The sequence below is a fragment of the Pseudonaja textilis genome, chromosome 2 (assembly GCF_049901715.1).
Source record: "Pseudonaja textilis isolate UNSWEBS1 chromosome 2, rPseTex1.2, whole genome shotgun sequence".
Classification (NCBI taxonomy): Eukaryota; Metazoa; Chordata; class Lepidosauria; order Squamata; family Elapidae; genus Pseudonaja; species Pseudonaja textilis.
The window spans coordinates 17,077,357-17,094,471 of record NC_141991.1 but is presented as its reverse complement, the minus strand read 5'-3'; the positions used below and the strand labels follow the sequence as shown (position 1 = coordinate 17,094,471).

At 43.0% G+C, this 17,115-nt stretch overlaps 1 protein-coding gene across 1 annotated transcript; it reads right to left on the bottom strand.

Moving 5' to 3' along the window:
- Positions 1-2,129: 2,129 nt before the first annotated feature.
- LOC113449341 (TNF receptor-associated factor 1-like) lies at positions 2,130-15,706 on the bottom strand. Its single transcript, XM_026720411.2, has 6 exons — positions 15,602-15,706; positions 9,258-9,327; positions 7,350-7,628; positions 6,433-6,610; positions 4,405-4,553; positions 2,130-2,819 (listed from the first exon to the last, which is right to left on the bottom strand). Exons 1-6 carry the CDS (start codon positions 15,604-15,606, stop codon positions 2,601-2,603), a joined length of 900 nt encoding a protein of 299 aa, XP_026576196.1. The 5' UTR covers positions 15,607-15,706; the 3' UTR covers positions 2,130-2,600.
- Between the last annotated feature and the right edge of the window lie 1,409 nt (positions 15,707-17,115).

Here is a 17,115-nt window from a genome sequence, read left to right as displayed (position 1 = left end):
CAATTCCCAGTGTTGCAATAAAATAAGACTTGTTTTTAAAATAAGCATGCGCGTAATTACTGTCTAGGAAGCCTTGGTCAGAACAGTAACTTAACAACTGCTGTGATTCACAACTGTGGCAAGACGGGTTTGTTAAATGGGACAACATTCACATAACAACTGTCTCGCTCAACACCATAAATTTTGGGCTCAATTGTGGTCGAGGACTACCTGTAAAAAGGTAAAGGTTTCCCTGTCCAGTCATATCCATCTCTACAGAATGGTGCTCATCTTCATTTCTTGGCCGAGGGTCATGTGGTCAGCATGGCTATGTACAAAGACACACGGAACTCTTACCTTCCCAGCAAAGTAGTACCTATTAATCTATCGTATTTTTCAGAGTATAAGACACCTTTTTCCATCCCCAAAGTGGGTGGAAATGTCTATGTGTCTTATGCAACGAATGTTGTCGAAGCTCCACCCGCCTGCCGGCCCCCACCCTTTGCCCTTTGCCTCCCAGCAATCTGACTCTGCAGCAAACAGCCTGTTTCAGCTTCAGTGCAGCCTGATTAGCACAAACAGCTGATGATTGGTTGGATCGGCCTCCCGACGATCAGCTGTTTCAGGCTGCAGGGATTGCCATTGCCTATCGTTGCTTCCGTGCGCCCCATTTTCAGCCTCCGCACACCCCATTTTCTGCCTGTTCTGATCCTCGCTGCCCGGAATGGGCCAAAAATGGAGCACAAGAAGGATGAAAACGGGGCGTGGAGGCTGAAAATGGGGCGCAAGGCGGCGGCAATAGGCTATGGCAATCTCTGCAGCCTGAAGCTGATCCAACCAACAATCAGCTGCTTGTGCTAATCAGGCTGTGCTGAAGCTGAAACAGGTTGTTTGCTGTTTGCTGCAAGGAGGCAAATTGCTAGGAGGCAGTGCCAGATTTTCCCCCCTCTTGTTCTCCTCCCCAAAAGCTAGGTGTGTCTTATACTTTGGAGCATCTTATACTTTGAAAAATATGGTACTTGCATTTGCACACTTATATTTATAATATTTCCACATGAAATATGGTAAAGCAAACAGATTTTTAACCATTACATCACCACAACTTGTGTCTGAATCTTCAAGATCTGCCTTACTGTCCCTTCACCGTTGATCTGTCTCCCAACAGCATGGGTTCAGGTGTTTCCAAAGCCACCCCAGGTCTTCAGAACATGGCTTCTCTTGAGAGAAAAATCTGACTTCGTTGGCTTTCAAAAGCAGAATCAATCATTTTAATGGTTGCATCAAGACTCTGCTCTGGTTGGCACATGAAGAAAGCGATCAGAAAATAACCAATAAGGAAAATAATATAATAAACATAGGTAGTCCTCAACTTTACAAATGTTCATTTAGTGACTATTTGAGGTTACAATGGCAGTGAAAAAAATGGCTTAAGACTGTTTTCCACACTTAACAACCATTGCAGTGTCCCCCTGGTCATGTGATTAAAAGTCAGATGCTTGGCAATCGACTCATATTTATGACAGTTGCAGCGTTTCGGGGCCAGGTGGTCCCTTTTTCTGACAAGCAAAATCAATGGGGAAGCTAGATTCACTTAACACCGTGTTACTGACTTAACACCTGCAGCGATTCACTTAACAACAGTGGCAAGAAAGGTCGTAAAATGGGACAAATGTCAACTCGTAAAGCATTCCTGGACTGCTCTTGAGTTGCCATACGCAGGAGGGGGAGAAGCTTGGTTGCTATGACCAGAAACACATTCCACACATACCTTTCTCCAGGTTGTATCCCAGGTTACTACAGCAAGCCAGAGAGGTGTGTTTTCTGTAGCCCACTCTGTTGGAGAATGTGATTTATGACACACCGTGGGAGGAGGGGGGGAAACAGGGTCATACGGTTGGTGGGCAGTAAATTACATGGGACAGAGTCGATTGCACTTGGGAAAAGTGCCGGCATTTGCTCCTAATAAATAATTGGATTTCTTTTGAAACTTGGCTCGAGGCTCATGAATTAATTAGGGCATCCGTTGGAACCCTGACAACAAAGCTCACATAACAAATGTCTTACTTAACAACATCAATTTTGGGCTCAGTAGTGGTTATAAGTTGAGGACTACCTGTAATAACAAAAAATAATAAAAACAAGACAATATGTAATAAGAAATAAGACAAATATATTTAACGGTCAATAAAATAGCAATAGGTCCAACTCTTCTGGCAAGGATGTGAAGAGATAATAGTTTTACCTTTCCAAACACTAGAAATGGGTTTGTAGTAGAAAACCTTAGGTTTATATCTCCTTTTCACTCTTGACAGAATATTTTGGATTCTGCATAACCATCCCGTTGTGGTATGCAGATCTTAGAATAAGTTAATGGATTCAAATTTGCATCAGGAACCCAGACTTTAGGGAGTCCTTCAACCTCTGGGCTGTTGTATGGCTGATAGGGAAAGGGTTGAGTAAGCTCCACAAGAGTTTCTTCCATTGTAGCCTTATTGAGTAGAGATTGGAAAAATAAATGCAGCTGCAATATCTTTTGACAGATATTCTGGAGCCTTCCATCATGTCGGAGCAACTGTGGTTAGTTTGGTCTCCTCATCTGAGATAAAGGTTGCCCAATAGTTTTAAGCCTTTGTGTGGATCACCGCTTGAATGGCTAATGTGTCATTATGGATGTAGCCAGCCCCTGGTTCGTGTAGTGAGTTCAAGGGGTGGAATTCGGGGAGGCCGCTGGCCAGGTTGGTTTCGCTGATGGGCCGCTGGAATGAAGACGAGGACTCCAAGGAATGGAAGGAGATGGAAACGTGACGATTGTTGACTTGATCCAACAAAGTGAAGGTTACCTACATTTTAAAGAAGGGAGAAATTATATGCACTATATTTTGCACATTATATTATGTGCACCAATTTACATGCACTAAACGAGATAGCATTGGTCTGGAGCCATGTATTTCCTTGTCTCTAGGCCAGATTACTTTCTGGGTCTTTCAAGACCATGAATTGTAACCTGGACTAGGCTAGGGGGTAAAGAATGTGGGGCATGATTTTAGGGGAGGAGGTCAGCTCTAGAACCCAGCATTTCAGTGTGCCTGAGGGCTCAACTCTTTTCCTACTTCCACGTAACACTTATTAGGGTACATAAAGCTACCAGCTGAGGTCCCAAAGGTGCTTTTTCAGGAGGCAACTGGACTTCGTTGTTGTTTTTCTTTTGAAGACGTTTCGCTTCTCATCCAAGAAGCTTCTTCAGCTCTGACAGGATATCCTGTCAGACTGGGATATCCTATCCTGACTGGGATGGCACTCTCTCGAAAAGAGTTGGCATGCAATTTATTCTGATATAGGCTTCCACACAGCACAAAGTCGATCCTCATCCTGATAAACCCCTTTCATTTAATTTACAGTGAATTTCCTGTCAACTCATAAAATATTTCTATGGTCTTTTTATAGTTGCCAACAGAAAGGGAGCAGGGAGCGGTGTGGCAGCCTGCAAAACCGAAACTGCATTCCATAAATGTTTTCAAAGATAGTAACTAGGTGACTGAAGTTTCCACCTCTCAAAATTCTAACTGGAGAGCATGACTGGTGACTCTTGGCTATGGATGGGTCCCATTGGACAATATGAATTACAATACACCTGGGCAGTGAGGGGAAAACCAGGATCAAGGGTGACAATGAATGATGTGTCTCAGAGTCGGCTACACTCAGGCAGTGCGAGACCTTTTAACTCCCAATAAATCCTTTTGAAGTTTTGGAAGTTTGGCCCGAGAACTCATGATTTAAATGGGGTTAAGTGCTGGAATCCTGGCATTTCCTTTCCAACAAAGTCCCGCCCAACAGTCTTTCAAAATAGTTCCCAGTTACAGACCTTTATCCGGCTTGGAGAGTGGGCGATATCTTTCAGATGCCGCAATACTTGGCAAGCATGCCAGAATGAACTAATTGTCTCCTGCAAAACCCCACTCCCCTTTTGCTCCTCTTTTATACTCTAGGGGAGGGGCCATTCACTGTCCACCTGTGGCTTTACTCCCAAGTCGGCCCTTGTTCCTCAGCTGTTCCCTTCTTCTGGCAGCTCTGTGCATGTGCACACTGGGAACAGGCTCCAGCTGTTCGTCTGCCCCACTGATGTCTGACTCCGAAGGCTGCTGATAACTGTCAGACGGTCCTGTCCCCATCTCTGCCTCTGATGCAGGACTTTCATCAGAGCCTTCCTCAGACTCCAGGACTGGCCCATGTTCCCCGCCAACTTCCTCACTGTCTGAATCTGCCACCAGCTCCTCTGGCCACTGTCGGGCCACAACACAATTTGGGAATCCTCTTGAACTTATAGCTGCTGTTTGGCGAACAAGTGGCAGCCACAGCCAGGAGAATTGAGGGAGGGAGCTTCCTATGTGATGTCTCCTTACCACCCGTTCAGAAGCTCTATCATACCTTATGTTGGAAAGGCCACTTCAGCTGGAAATCGTATTCTCCTTTCATCACAACCAGGAAGAGTGAAAGGTGAGTTCCAGTACCGGTTCCATCTCCGTTCAGGAAAAGTTTCAAGCAAAGCTTGTAGCCATAGCGGGCGGTATAAAATGCTGGAGGAGCGTGAAAGAGAAAAAGACAAGATGCTAAGAGCAGCAAGAACAATAATACTGACTTGTGTCTTGTCGATAAACTCTATTGCAGGATGAACCAGACAAACTTTCTGAAGGAAATTGGAATCTAATTCTCCCTTCTCCATCTTTTCTCTTTCCTTCCTTCTTTCCTTCCTTCTCCCCGCCCTTCCTCCCTAGGCGCTTCAAGCCTGGAGGCACCCACAAACTGTCTGAGAGCACCCCTTAATGCCTATTTCTGAATGGGGCCATGCATTTGCAACTTTTATCGTCCCAGCAGGAGGCACATGCTGGATCTTCCTGTGTTTCCCCGTAGCGCAAGCCCACAGAAACCATACTGTAGTCAGAAAGTCAACCACCAAGCTGGCATCTCAAAGGTGGCTTTTTTCTTTAAAAGGCAACTGGACTGTTTTTTTTTCCCTTGAGGAGAAAGAAGAAAATGTTTTGCTTCTCATCCAAAAAGCTTCATCAGTTCTGATGGTGCGGCGGATGGAAGGATAGGTACTGACAGTGGAGACTGGATGGTGGGGAGATGGAAGGATAGAATAAAATAGAGCTAGAAGGGATCTCAGAGGTTTTGTCTGCTCTTTGTATCTGAAATCCTGGGGTATGCAGGCTACTATCATCAATTGACTCATTTGGCCAGGTTTCCTGAAAAACCAGACACAAGGACAATTTCCCTTTGAATACCATCACTCTGCTAAACAACTAATTCCCACAACACTGTCAAATTATTTACTAAGACTGTATTACCATTACTCTTCTCATCCTTCCTATTGCCTATATGTTCCCACTTATGACCATAACCGTGTTGCTTGTTTTATGTGTTTCCTAGTATGATTCGATTGCCTGTGAGTAACCTACAACTATCACTATGTGTTGTATCTTATGATTCTTGATGAATGTATTTTATTTTTTCTTTATGTACACGGAGAGCATATGCACCAATTGTGTGTCCAATCACAATGAAAAATTCTGTTCTATTCTATTCTATTCTATTCTATTCTATTCTATTCTATTCTATTCTATTCTATTCTATTCTATTCTATGCTATGCTATGCTATGCTATGCTATGCTATGCTATGCTATGCTATGCTATGCTATCCTATCCTATCCTATCCTATCCTATCCTATCCTACTCCAGACCACTGCTCAAGCAGGAGATCCTATACTATTTCAGACAAGGGACTGTTCAGTCTCTTGTTCAGGGCTCTCCAAACTTGGCAACTTTGAGACTTGTGGACTTCAATTGTCAGAATTCCCCAGCCAGCATGGCTGGCTGAGGAATTCTGGGAGTTGAAGTCCACAAGTCTTAAAGTTGCCAGGTTTGGAGACCTCTGCTCTTGTTAAAAAAAACTCCAGTGATGAAGCACCCACAACTTCTGAAGGCAAGCTGATCCATGGGTGAAATGTTTTCCACTTTAGGAAGTTTGTCCTTAATTCCAGGTTGCTTCTCTCCTTGACTAGTTTCCACCCATGGTTTCTTGTCTTGCCCTCTGCTTCTGATAGGATGAAGGGGGGAGTGGAAAGAGTGGTATGTCAAAGAAACGACAATCTTTCCATTTCCCTCCACTCCCCAATCCTATCAGAATTAACCTTCTGTCCCTCTGCTATCCCGTCTCAATGGTTGGTACCTATCCTTCCATCCCCCTTCCATCAGAACTGATGAAGCTTCTTGGATGACGTCTTCTTCCTCAAGGGGGAACCCCCCCAACCCAGCTGACTTTTCAAGAAAAAAAAAAGCACCTTTGAGACATCTACGACTTGCATGACTGAGAATCTCCACGGCCACCAAGCAGGGACTTTTGTTCTACCAAACCAATTTCCCCCTTTTGGTTCATGTCCCGATTTGGTCACTCACGGGGGGAATAAAGAGCGATCCGTTTGCCGGTTTGAGCTTCCCGCATTCGAAGCCCCACCCTGGGGACCTTCCAGAGGAAACAGCCATCATAGCTGGTATGTTCCAGGGCCTGGATCCGGGACACCAAGCCGCTGATCATCACATCTTTCAGAGCCAAGAGTAAATCTTGCTGTTCTATCTGGAAGGAATACATGGAACGCATGAAAGAGAAATACTGATACCTTCAATTAAATTCAGTAAACTGACATTGTATTACTTCACAGAGACAAGTGAACTATAATAACTAGGGGAGAGAAAATGTATAAAGCATAATAGCAATAGCAGATACAGATTAACAGAGTTAAAAGGGACCTTGGATTCTAACCACTGAGCCACCAATGGTTCAAACTTCAAAGGGGCCATAGTTGCCCACTCCTGCCTTAGCACAAAGAAAGAATGAAACCAGCTTCAATGATAACCGAGTTATCCTGCTTGTTAGAAGCTGGCTGGGAAGGTCACAAGCGGCAATCCCACGACATTGATCTAGAGATGCTGTGAATATCATAAATACAGGCTTCTTGCAGAATGTCCATATTGTCATTGTGACTACAGAGATGCTGAAATAGTGATGACCAATTATAACCAACTTTTCCAGTGGCATTGTAACTTCAAACGGTCACTAAGTAAATTGAGTTGTAAGTTGTAAGTTGAGGTCAATCTATAACAGGGGTGAGGAAGGATGGGCCCTTTTATAAGTTGTGGACTTCAACTCCCAAAATTCCTGAGATAGGCACGGCTGGCTCAGGAATTCTGGGAGTTGAAGTCCACAAGTTATAAAGGGCCCATCCTTCCCCACTTCCGATCTACAGTATAAGTTCTCATTGGAGACCTTTGATTTCAAAGGCATCGACTCGATCATTCCAAAAGGCGCCTCTTACTTTCTCCTCCAGGTAGAGGATCCTGGCCAGAGCTTCTCCAACCCTGACGTCAGGGGCCTCTTCTTTTCTGCCCAGCTCCCGGCTCAGAACGGAGACAATGTTCTCCAAGGTCTTCTGGCGGGTTTCCAGCTCAGCCACCTGCTGCCTGATTTTCAGGTCAGGCCTCAGCTGCTCCAGGAGATGGTCCAGGGGGAAGTCCAGGCCCACAAACTGGTGCAGGGTGTTAGGAAGCAGAGGATGCTGGGATGGCACGATTCCTTCCACTTGTCCACCGGGCATCTGTTAAAAATGGAAGTCAATCAACAGGCGTGAGTCAGCTAGACAGGGGTGGGCTTCAAAAATTTTAGCAACGGGTTCTCTGCCCGGGTGCTGGGTGGACGTGGCCATGGTGGGCGTGGCCTAGTCGGCCCCTTGCACCACGGCTTGGGGAGGGGCGTTTTTGAGCCCCCAGGAAGGCAAAAACAGCCTCCCCGGGCTCCGGAGGCTCTCTGGAACTCAGAAACGGGCCCATTTCCGGCCTTCCTGAACTTATGGGTGGCCTATTTTTCACCTACCCTGAGCCTCTGCGCACACCCTGCACTTACCTGCATTCAAAATGCACCAGGTGGGGACTCCTGGGAGAGTCGGGCAGGGTGGGTGGGGCCAGCCAGGAGCGGGATTTGGGGGCGCAGAATCTTAGCTAAAGGGGCTTCCAAACCCCTGCGAACCCCCAGCAGCCCACCCCTGCATCTAGGGTTGGCCCAGCCCTTGGGTACCAGCCTGTCCAAGCCCCCTTAATAAGTTAGTACAGGTAACCCTTTACTTATGACCGTAACTAAGCCCAAAACCTCTGCTGCTAAGTGAGATACAGGTGGTCTTCAACTTACAACCACAACTGAGCCCAACATTTATGTTGCAGCTAAGTGAGAAATTTGTTAAGTGAGTTATGCCCCATTTTGCGACACGTTTGTTAAGTGAATCCCACTTTGCCAAGTAAATCTAATCTAGAATTCAGTCTTACTTGGAAACCATTTCTGGACTATAGTTTTATACATGGAATTGCAAATTTTGTCTCTTGGGTTTATATTTTAATTTAACATAGAATCTACATAATGTTTACAATATTCTTTCAGCATACTGTTATTTATAGCTTTTCTTCTTTGCTTCTATTCTATTTTCTATTTTATACTCTTTTCTATTCTACTCTATTTTATTGCTTATTTTCCCTTCCTTGCTGTGTTTTTGGTAGTCTTTAAATACACACAGACACAGACACAGAAACACATACATATACATACATGCATACATACACACATACAGGTAGTACTTGACTTACAACCACAATTGAGCCCAAAATCTATGTTGCCAAGTGAGAAATTTGTTAAGCAAGTTTTGTCCCATTTTACAACTTTTCTTGTAACAGTTGTTAAGCGAAGCTCTGCAGTTGTTAAATTAGTAACACCGTTGTTAAGTGAATCTGGCTTCCCCCTAGAATTTGCATGTCACAAGGCTGCAAAAAAAGGATCACATGACCCCAGGACACTGCAACCGTCATAAGTATGAACCAGTTGTCAAGCATCCGAATGTAAATCACATGACCACTTGACACTTAGCAAATAGCACTTAGACTTATATACCGCTTCACAGTGCTTTATAGCCCTCTCTAAGTGGTTTACAGAGTCAGCATATTTGCTCCCAAACAATCTAGGTCCTCATTTTACCCATCTTGGAAAGATGGAAGGCTGTGTCAACCTTGATGGTTGACCATGGTCATAAGTAACATTTTTCAGTGCTGTTGTAACTTCGAACAGTCACTAAACGAATTGTCGTAAGTCAAAGAGTCACACACACACACACACACACTCTCTGACACACACATATACTCATATGCACCACAATAATTATAAACCATGAAAACGTACAACCCACCTTGTCAAAATGGATGAGTGGCTCAATTTCCTCCTCTTTCAGATATTCAGAAGAGGTCTTTCTGCTACAGCTGGGAAGCAAAACAAATTGTGTCAGATAACCTACCACGATCCAAATATCCAAGTCATGGTATTCTCTGGGACACTCCCTAAAAGTGAAAGAAGCAGGATGGGAAGAATATTGACTGCTCTGAACTTTGGTACAGGTAGTCCTTAACTTACGACCACAATTGATGGTGGCGCAGTGATTAGAATGCAGTACTGCAGGCTACTTCTGCTGACTGCCAACTGCCTGCATTTTGGCAGTTCAAATCTCACCAGGCTCAAGGTTGACTCAGCCTTCCATCCCTTCTGAGGTGGGTAAAATGAGGACCCAGCCTGTTGGGGGCCATAGGCTGACTCAGTAAACCGCTTAGAGAGGGCTGTAAAGCACTGTAAAGCGATATATAAGTCTATTGCTAATTGAGCTCCAAATTTATATTGCTATGTGAGAAATTTGGTAAGTGAATTTTGCCTCGTTTTATGAGCTTTCTCAGCCCATTTGTTAACCAAATCACTGCAGTTCTTAAATTAGTAACCCAGTTGCTAAGTGAATCTGGTTTTCCCACTGACTTTGCTTGGGCAGAAGGTCGCAAAAAGAGATCACGTGACTCCACGACACTGCAACCATCATAAATGTGAGTCAGTTGTCAACCATCCGAATGTAAATCAGATGACCCTGGGGATGCCCTGACAGTCATAAGTGTGAAAAAAAGCCGTAAGTCGCTTTTTTCAGTGCCGTTGTAGCTTCTAATGGTCACTAAGTGAACTGTTGTAAGTCGAGGAATATATGCACTGGAGAAGACGCCTAAATAAATAAATAAATAAATAAATACACATACACACATACCTTGGACAGGATAGATGATAGATAGATAAATAGATAGATAGATAGATAGATAGATAGATAGATAGATAGATAGATAGATGATAAATACACACACACCTTGAACAACCTAAATGAATGAATGAATGAATGAATGAATGAATGAATGAATGAATGAATAAATAAATAAATAAATAAATATGGACAGCCTAAATAAACAAACAAAGAAACCAGTGGATCATTAAACAGATCAACTCAGAGTTTTCTCTTGAAGCAAAAATGACCAGGCTCAAATGATTCTATTTTGGACTCATGATACAAAGACCCAATTTTTTTGGAGAAGTCTCTGTTGCTGCAAACAATGGAAGGAAAGTGAAGAAAAGGATAACCAGCCATAAGGGGGAAGGAGTGAGTTACAGTGCCAATGGGGGCAATCACTGAAAGACCAGATTGAGGACAGAATCCATACATGTGGTGGACATTGCTTTCATCCAATTTTTCTATATCACAATTTTTTCCCCAAGTTTCAATGATGGATTTCTCCATAAAGCCAATTTAGCATAGGAAAATGGATTGCATCGGTTTTTATTAGACATTCCATTCCATAGCTTTGTAACTGATATAATTGTTTCCAGAGATACTACAGTTCTATTGTATTTAGGTCTTAATACTGTCCATTTAGCCAAAGGTGCTATTTATGGATATACTAAAGTTGCCTAAATTGGAAAATTAATATCAAACGTGGAATAACAATATTTAATAATAGACAACAGCTAAATTTGAGGATGTAGAGATGCGGTGGCTCAATGGCTAAGACGCTGAGCTTGTCGATCAGAAAGGTCGGCAGTTTGGCGGTTCGAATCCCTAGCACCTCGTAATGGAATGAGCTCCCGTTACTTGTCCCAACTTCTGCCAACCTAGCAGTTCCGAAAGCATGTAAAAATGCAAGCAGAAAAATAGGGACCACCTTTGGTGGGAAGGTAACAGCTAGCAAGTATGTGCGAGGCGAACCTTTATCTTTAAGTTTGAGGATATAACCTGAATCCTCGCTCATTAATTGGTAATTGTGTTTTCTGTAAAAACATGCTCCGAACATTCCCCATAAAATTTTTCTTAAATTTCCAAGTCATCACAAAAGTGACATGGGCAGTACCTAAATTTTATAAAATAATTTCCTTCCTTTCTTCCTTCTTCCCTCCCTCCCTCCCCCTCCCTCCTTTCCTTTCTTTTTCTTTCTTTCTTTCATCTTCTTCCTTTCTTTTTTCCTGCCTGCCTGCCTACTTCTTTCTTTCTTTCTTTCTTTCTTTCTTTCCTTCCTTCCTTCCTCCCTCCCTCCCTCCCTGCAACAGCCTTTTTCTACTAATTCTCAACTGCAAATTGGGCAAAATGAATTTAATAAATAAATAAAAATAAATAAAACAACCACCGTGTTTAGCAACAGACGTTCTGGCCCCAGTTGGGATCTCAAGTATTGGGACTACCCATACAGACCCAATAATTTCATTAATACCTTTAAAAGGGTCATCTCAGCAGTTCTCCACAGCTCTGACTCTCTCCTTGAATGAGATAAATTTTCTTTTATTTATTAAGATAACAGCCCCAGCCCTCTGGATTTTCCCTAGGTTTCTGCCTATCACACAATCACAGGCCCTTTTCTTCTCCCTCCCCTGTTGACTCTCAGACATTTTTTTCCACTCGGTTAGATCACAAGATGATACCACATTTGGGGGTGAGGGGAAATTTTTCAGCAGTCAGAACAAGACTTCTGAGGGAAACCCCAGGGGTAAAATGTGTGGTGAGCTCTTAAAATGATATTAGTGGAGTGTTTCTGGATTTTGGAAGGAAAAATTATCCGATACACAAGGTGGCCCAGGGCTTTATGGAGATTCTCAACCATTCAGGTCATGGTTGTCCCAGTGCTTTTTTTTTCAAAGGGCAACTGGAATTTTTTTGATTTTTTTTCCCCTTGAAAATGTTTCACTTCTAAAGTGAAGAAACTTCTTGAATGAGAAGTGAAATGTTTTCAAAGAAAAAACCCCAAGAAACTCCAGTTGCCTTTTGGAAAAAAAAAAAAAGCACATTTGAGACAAGGTGATCCACAGGGTCTCTTCTCAGAGGCCATGGCAAAAGCGAATCATTTCTAGAGGTTTTAGGAGCAACTGAAGACTTCACAAAACCAATTGTAACATCTCCCCAATCCATACAACATCCCTCCATTTGGGCTGAAGCCTGCCTAAGAACAATTATGCTGCATTTTTGAGGTTCCTGGAGGGTTCAGTTTAGGGGGAAAAAGGGGGGGGGGATTATTCACTTCCACTTTTGACTTTGTCCTCCAGTCTTCTTTGTTCTGCTATAAGATGTTAAGAGGATAGAGCTGATGGTCCCTAAATCCCAGCCTGAGTTGAGCATCCTCCACTTGGTAGTGGAGAAGTGGATGAAAAGTGGCAGGACATTTTGAGGGCTCTGGTCTCAAGACATTAGACGGGTTTGGAGGAGATTGAATTAGAGTTGTGTTGTATCTGCTTGGTATTTGAGGTAGAAGAATTCAGGAAATCCCAGAACTTGAGGCTCGTTCCAGAAAACCATCACAGAAGGAGAATGATGTGGCAAACCATTTCTGAATTCTTGCCAACTCACTCACTCACTCAGAATGTTTGCTGGAATTGGGTATGTCTAGTTCGATGAAAAGAAGGACTAGTGGAGACATGATAGCAGTGTTCCAATATTTGAGGGGCTGCCACAAAGAAGAGGGAATCAAGCTATTCTCCAAAGCCCCTGAGGGCAGGACAAGAAGCAATGGATGGAAACCAATCAAGAAGCAACTTAGAACTAAGGAGACATTTCCTGACAGTTACAACAATTAATCAGTGGAACCACTTGCCTCCAGAAGTTGTGAATGCTCCAACACTGGAAGTTTTTAAGAAGAGATTCGATAACCATTTGTCTGGAATGGTATAGCGTTTCCTGCCTAAGCAGGAAGTTGGAGTAGAACAGTGGTTGCCGACCAGTGGGCTGAGGACCACTGGTAGTCCATGAGAAATTTTTGGTGGTCCACAGAGAAATGTTACCCCCAAAGCAATTAATCCAGGCTGTGCAGGAACACAAGGCTGCACCGCCCACATGGCCCTTGGCAACACAAGGCTTGCATTGCAAACAACATGAGGTAGTGAGGGGAGGGGGGGAAAGGGTGGAGGGAGCGAACTTGCCCCATTCGCCCCACGTGTGCCTGGCCTGGCCACTGGGTTGCTTCTTTCTGCTTCTTTCTTCTTCTGCTTTTGGCTGTACAGAAGGAAAGGAGCAAAAATCTTTCTTTCTCTCCCCCAGAAATGAGTCTTTGGGACCCTGCAAGGCCTCCTGCTCCAAGAGGCTGCGCAGGCAAAGACTCACTTCTGGTGGAGTTTGTAGGAGAGAAAGAAAGACTTCTGCTGCTTCTGCTGCTTTTCTTGCATGAAGCCAAAAGTCTCTCTCTTTCTCTCTCCCCCTGAGAACGGAGCTGGAGATGCTTTCCTGCCATCCCAAATAAAGAATGATTGATCGGTAGGAAACCAGGGTGGGGAATTTTCCTGCAGTTTTTTTTGGGGATTTTCCCAGGGACTCTGGTTCACGGGAGTTAAAATTATGAGTTTGGTGGTCCCTGAGGTCCAAAAGGTTGGTGACCCCTGGACTAAAAGATCTCCAAGGCCCCTCCAACTCTGTTGTTCTATCTTACTCTCATTCACTAACTCACTTTCACTCACTCACTCACTCACTCACTCACTCACAGACACTTACACCCCACCACACCCCAGCAGGGTAATTAGGTTAAGGCACCTGGCTGGAAAGCAAAAGATGGTCCCACTTTGGCATGAAAGCCAGCTGGGTAACCTTAGGCCAGTTCCTCTTTTTCAGTCCAGGGTGATGGGGAAAACAGCGAGAGGAAGGTGCTTGGGATATGTTTGCCATCTTGAGTTATTTGTAAAAGTAATATAGGCAGGATATGAATAATCTAAATCTAAATCAACAAAGCACAAAAACCATCCAAGTTGAGTTCATCCTGAAGCTGAATTTGTTTCAGTAAATTTCCCCCCAAAACCCTTTTTAATGTGTAAACTATGGTAACGTGCCTCAAGGCCTCTGAGATATAATATTCACGGAGATGTTCCAGATTAAGATGCTGTATGCAGTTAGCTTTTTTTTTTTTAACAGTAGAAGACTCTAATTTTCTGATCTCTGATCTTTGCAAACAAAAATGGCAAGAGTTTCAAATTATTTACATATACGAAAGCAACCCCCCCTCCATCCTAAAGAGATTATAATTCAATCTGTCTGCATCTCCTGTGGCTTGAGCAGGAAACAAAAGCTTTTCATTCTACCCTGTGCTTCAATTAGTTCACCACTGCAGGAACATCTGGGTCACGAGAAACAAACAATTCTTTTGTGAATGGCTACTATTGTCAAGGCAATTTTCATTTTTTGTTTTTATTTTATTCTATTTCCTGGTTTCTTTACTATCTATAACCCCACATGTATACTTTATATATAGATGTAATTACAACAGCAGTAGTTAATATGCACTTATAACAGGATATAGATTAAAACCACATATTACATGCAATAAATTATCTATTTATCTTCTATCTGTCTGTCTGTCTCTGTCTCTGTTTGTCTGTCTCTGTCTGTCTCTGTCTATCAGTCTCTGTTTGTCTGTCTCTGTCTGTCTGTCTCTCTCCCTCTCATCTATCTATCTATCTATCTATCTATCTATCTATCTATCTATCTATCTATCTATCTATCTATCTATCTATCTATCTATCTATCTATCTATCTATCTATCTATCTATCTATCTATCTATCTATCTATCTATCTCTATCATCTATCATCATCTATATAACCACCCATCCCAAGCTCTGGGCTGCTTCCAATCAAGAATTAAAACAACATAAAAACCGTCTTGTTAGTTTTTAATGTGCTACAATGACTTTTACTGTCTCCTTTTTCTTAGGAAGTAAAAGCACACTTGTGTTTCAATGAAGGTGCCTAATTATAATATTTGCTCACATTTTTTAAAGAAAATATCTGCAGCTCAAAATGCATTACTATGAGGCACCACTTTTAATTCATTCTGGTTCAGTATCTTCTCTAGTCTCAAAAATATACTCATCACTTGTGAGTAGAACAGAGAGAAAGAAGGAAAGGATTCTGCAGGCGCACAAATATCATTTATCTCAGCCAAGGTTTGGCAACTTTAAAACTTCTGTACTTCACCACCCAGAATTCTAGGAGTTGAAGTCCATACATCTTAAAGTTGCCAAATTTGGAGACCCCTCTTCTAGACCGAGTCCCAGTAACATAACAGATTCTAGGACTAAATATTCCTGCTCCGAGAACTGCTGATATCCACTCTCTTCCTTTTGTTACATCTTTAATATAAATCTTATTCTACTCCCCACCACCCCTCATCACATTCCAAAAAATCATTTTGACCATCCCAGATACATACCTCATTTTGGGCTGCTCAGGCCTTCAATTGTTCCACATCTCTCTTTCTGAAGTTTTATAAGTTTCCAGGCAAAGTCAAGACTAACCCTTTCCTCTCTTAAAAAAGATGCAGTCAGAATAAAAAAAGTGGGAGGATAAGACCGCCTACCAGTGGAAGCTTCAATGGGTGGGGGAATCCCAACTGCGGGGCAGAGGAAGCCAGTTTCCAAATGATAACACTCTTTAAACTCAAAACTGAAAATAAAAGCTCATTCAGGTGGAATGTTTGTTCAGCTATTGCCAGACCACAAAGCTTTCATGTTGGAGGTCACACTTTCCTAATATGGACAGGAATAATAGTGACATTTTATTTTTAAAAATATTTCTGGCTCTTCATGACCTCAGGGTGACCATTGGATCAGGACTGTCTGGTTGTTGGGTCCTTACAAATCCATCTTCGTGTCGTCAGCAATGACAGGTGGCCATCTGTCACCTGTTTTTTTTTTTTGACTGCCTTTGATTTCCCCAAACTTCAAGGTCTACTCTAACGACTTGTCCTTGGACCAGTAATCCTAAGACAGTGAAGTGGACTTTTACCCCATTTTACCTTTTTTGCCAGGGATGTTGAGTGAGTCACTGTAGTTGTTAAATAGTAACACGGGTGTTAAGTGAACCTGGAAGTTCCAGTAGGCCACACCCACCCAGCAACTGAGTAGTGAACCGGTTGCTGGGATTTTTGACTCCCACCTCTGCTCCTACCTAGTAACATATATTTTGTTTAACACATGGATACAAGGATACTAAAATAACTGTGATGACCCGGGGCGTGGCACAAAAGCAACAAAGTCCCAAAAGTAGGTAAAGTCCCTTTAATACCTCCAACTTGGCCCCCAATGTCTAGTTATCATCGGCTGAAGAGAAAAAATCTCTCCCAAGAACAGTTTTAAAGGGAAGAAATTCAGCCCGAACCCAAAGTACATCTAAATTATAAATAAAAACCAACACAAACCATGCTGCAGCAATTAATGAGACAGGGCAGGATAAAGAATTGCAGACTTCAAAAGATAACGAAACACACACAGTTGGGAGGACGCCAGAATCCAGATAAGACTTGACAAACCAAAATAATTCACGCTTTGCTTCCAGCAAGGTGCTATACACAAACACCCTTTTTAAATCCTGTTTTCCCAGCTGCAGCTAATGAAGGGAATCAGGGCCCTTTTCTCCCCCGTAACCCACGTAACTCACATTGCTCCCTTTTCTGTTCCTCCCTGCATGTACTATGATGAAGAGGGGATGGGCCTGGGTCTTCCTCTGAATTCCCAGCCAGACTGTGCCCTTCCCCAGTTTCTTCCACAGCCACTGGAGCCACACTCTTACTCCCTGTCAGCTACTCCCCCTCGGAATCAGATTCCAACAGGGGCATGACAATAACAGAGATTTGATTTAACTATATCAACAGGCAGTACCAACCCAACGCAAGGAGATGGTGAAGAAGTTAAAATACAGATAGCCCTTGACTTTTGACCGTAATGG

Excerpts from the sequence above, each read along its gene's own strand:
- LOC113449341 (XM_026720411.2), bottom strand. Across the intron at positions 7,629-9,257 it reads CACTCATCCATTTTGACAAG|ATGCCCGGTGGACAAGTGGA; the intron begins GTGGGTTGTACG and ends CATTTTTAACAG. Across the intron at positions 6,611-7,349 it reads TCCTCTACCTGGAGGAGAAA|ATAGAACAGCAAGATTTACT; the intron begins GTAAGAGGCGCC and ends TATTCCTTCCAG.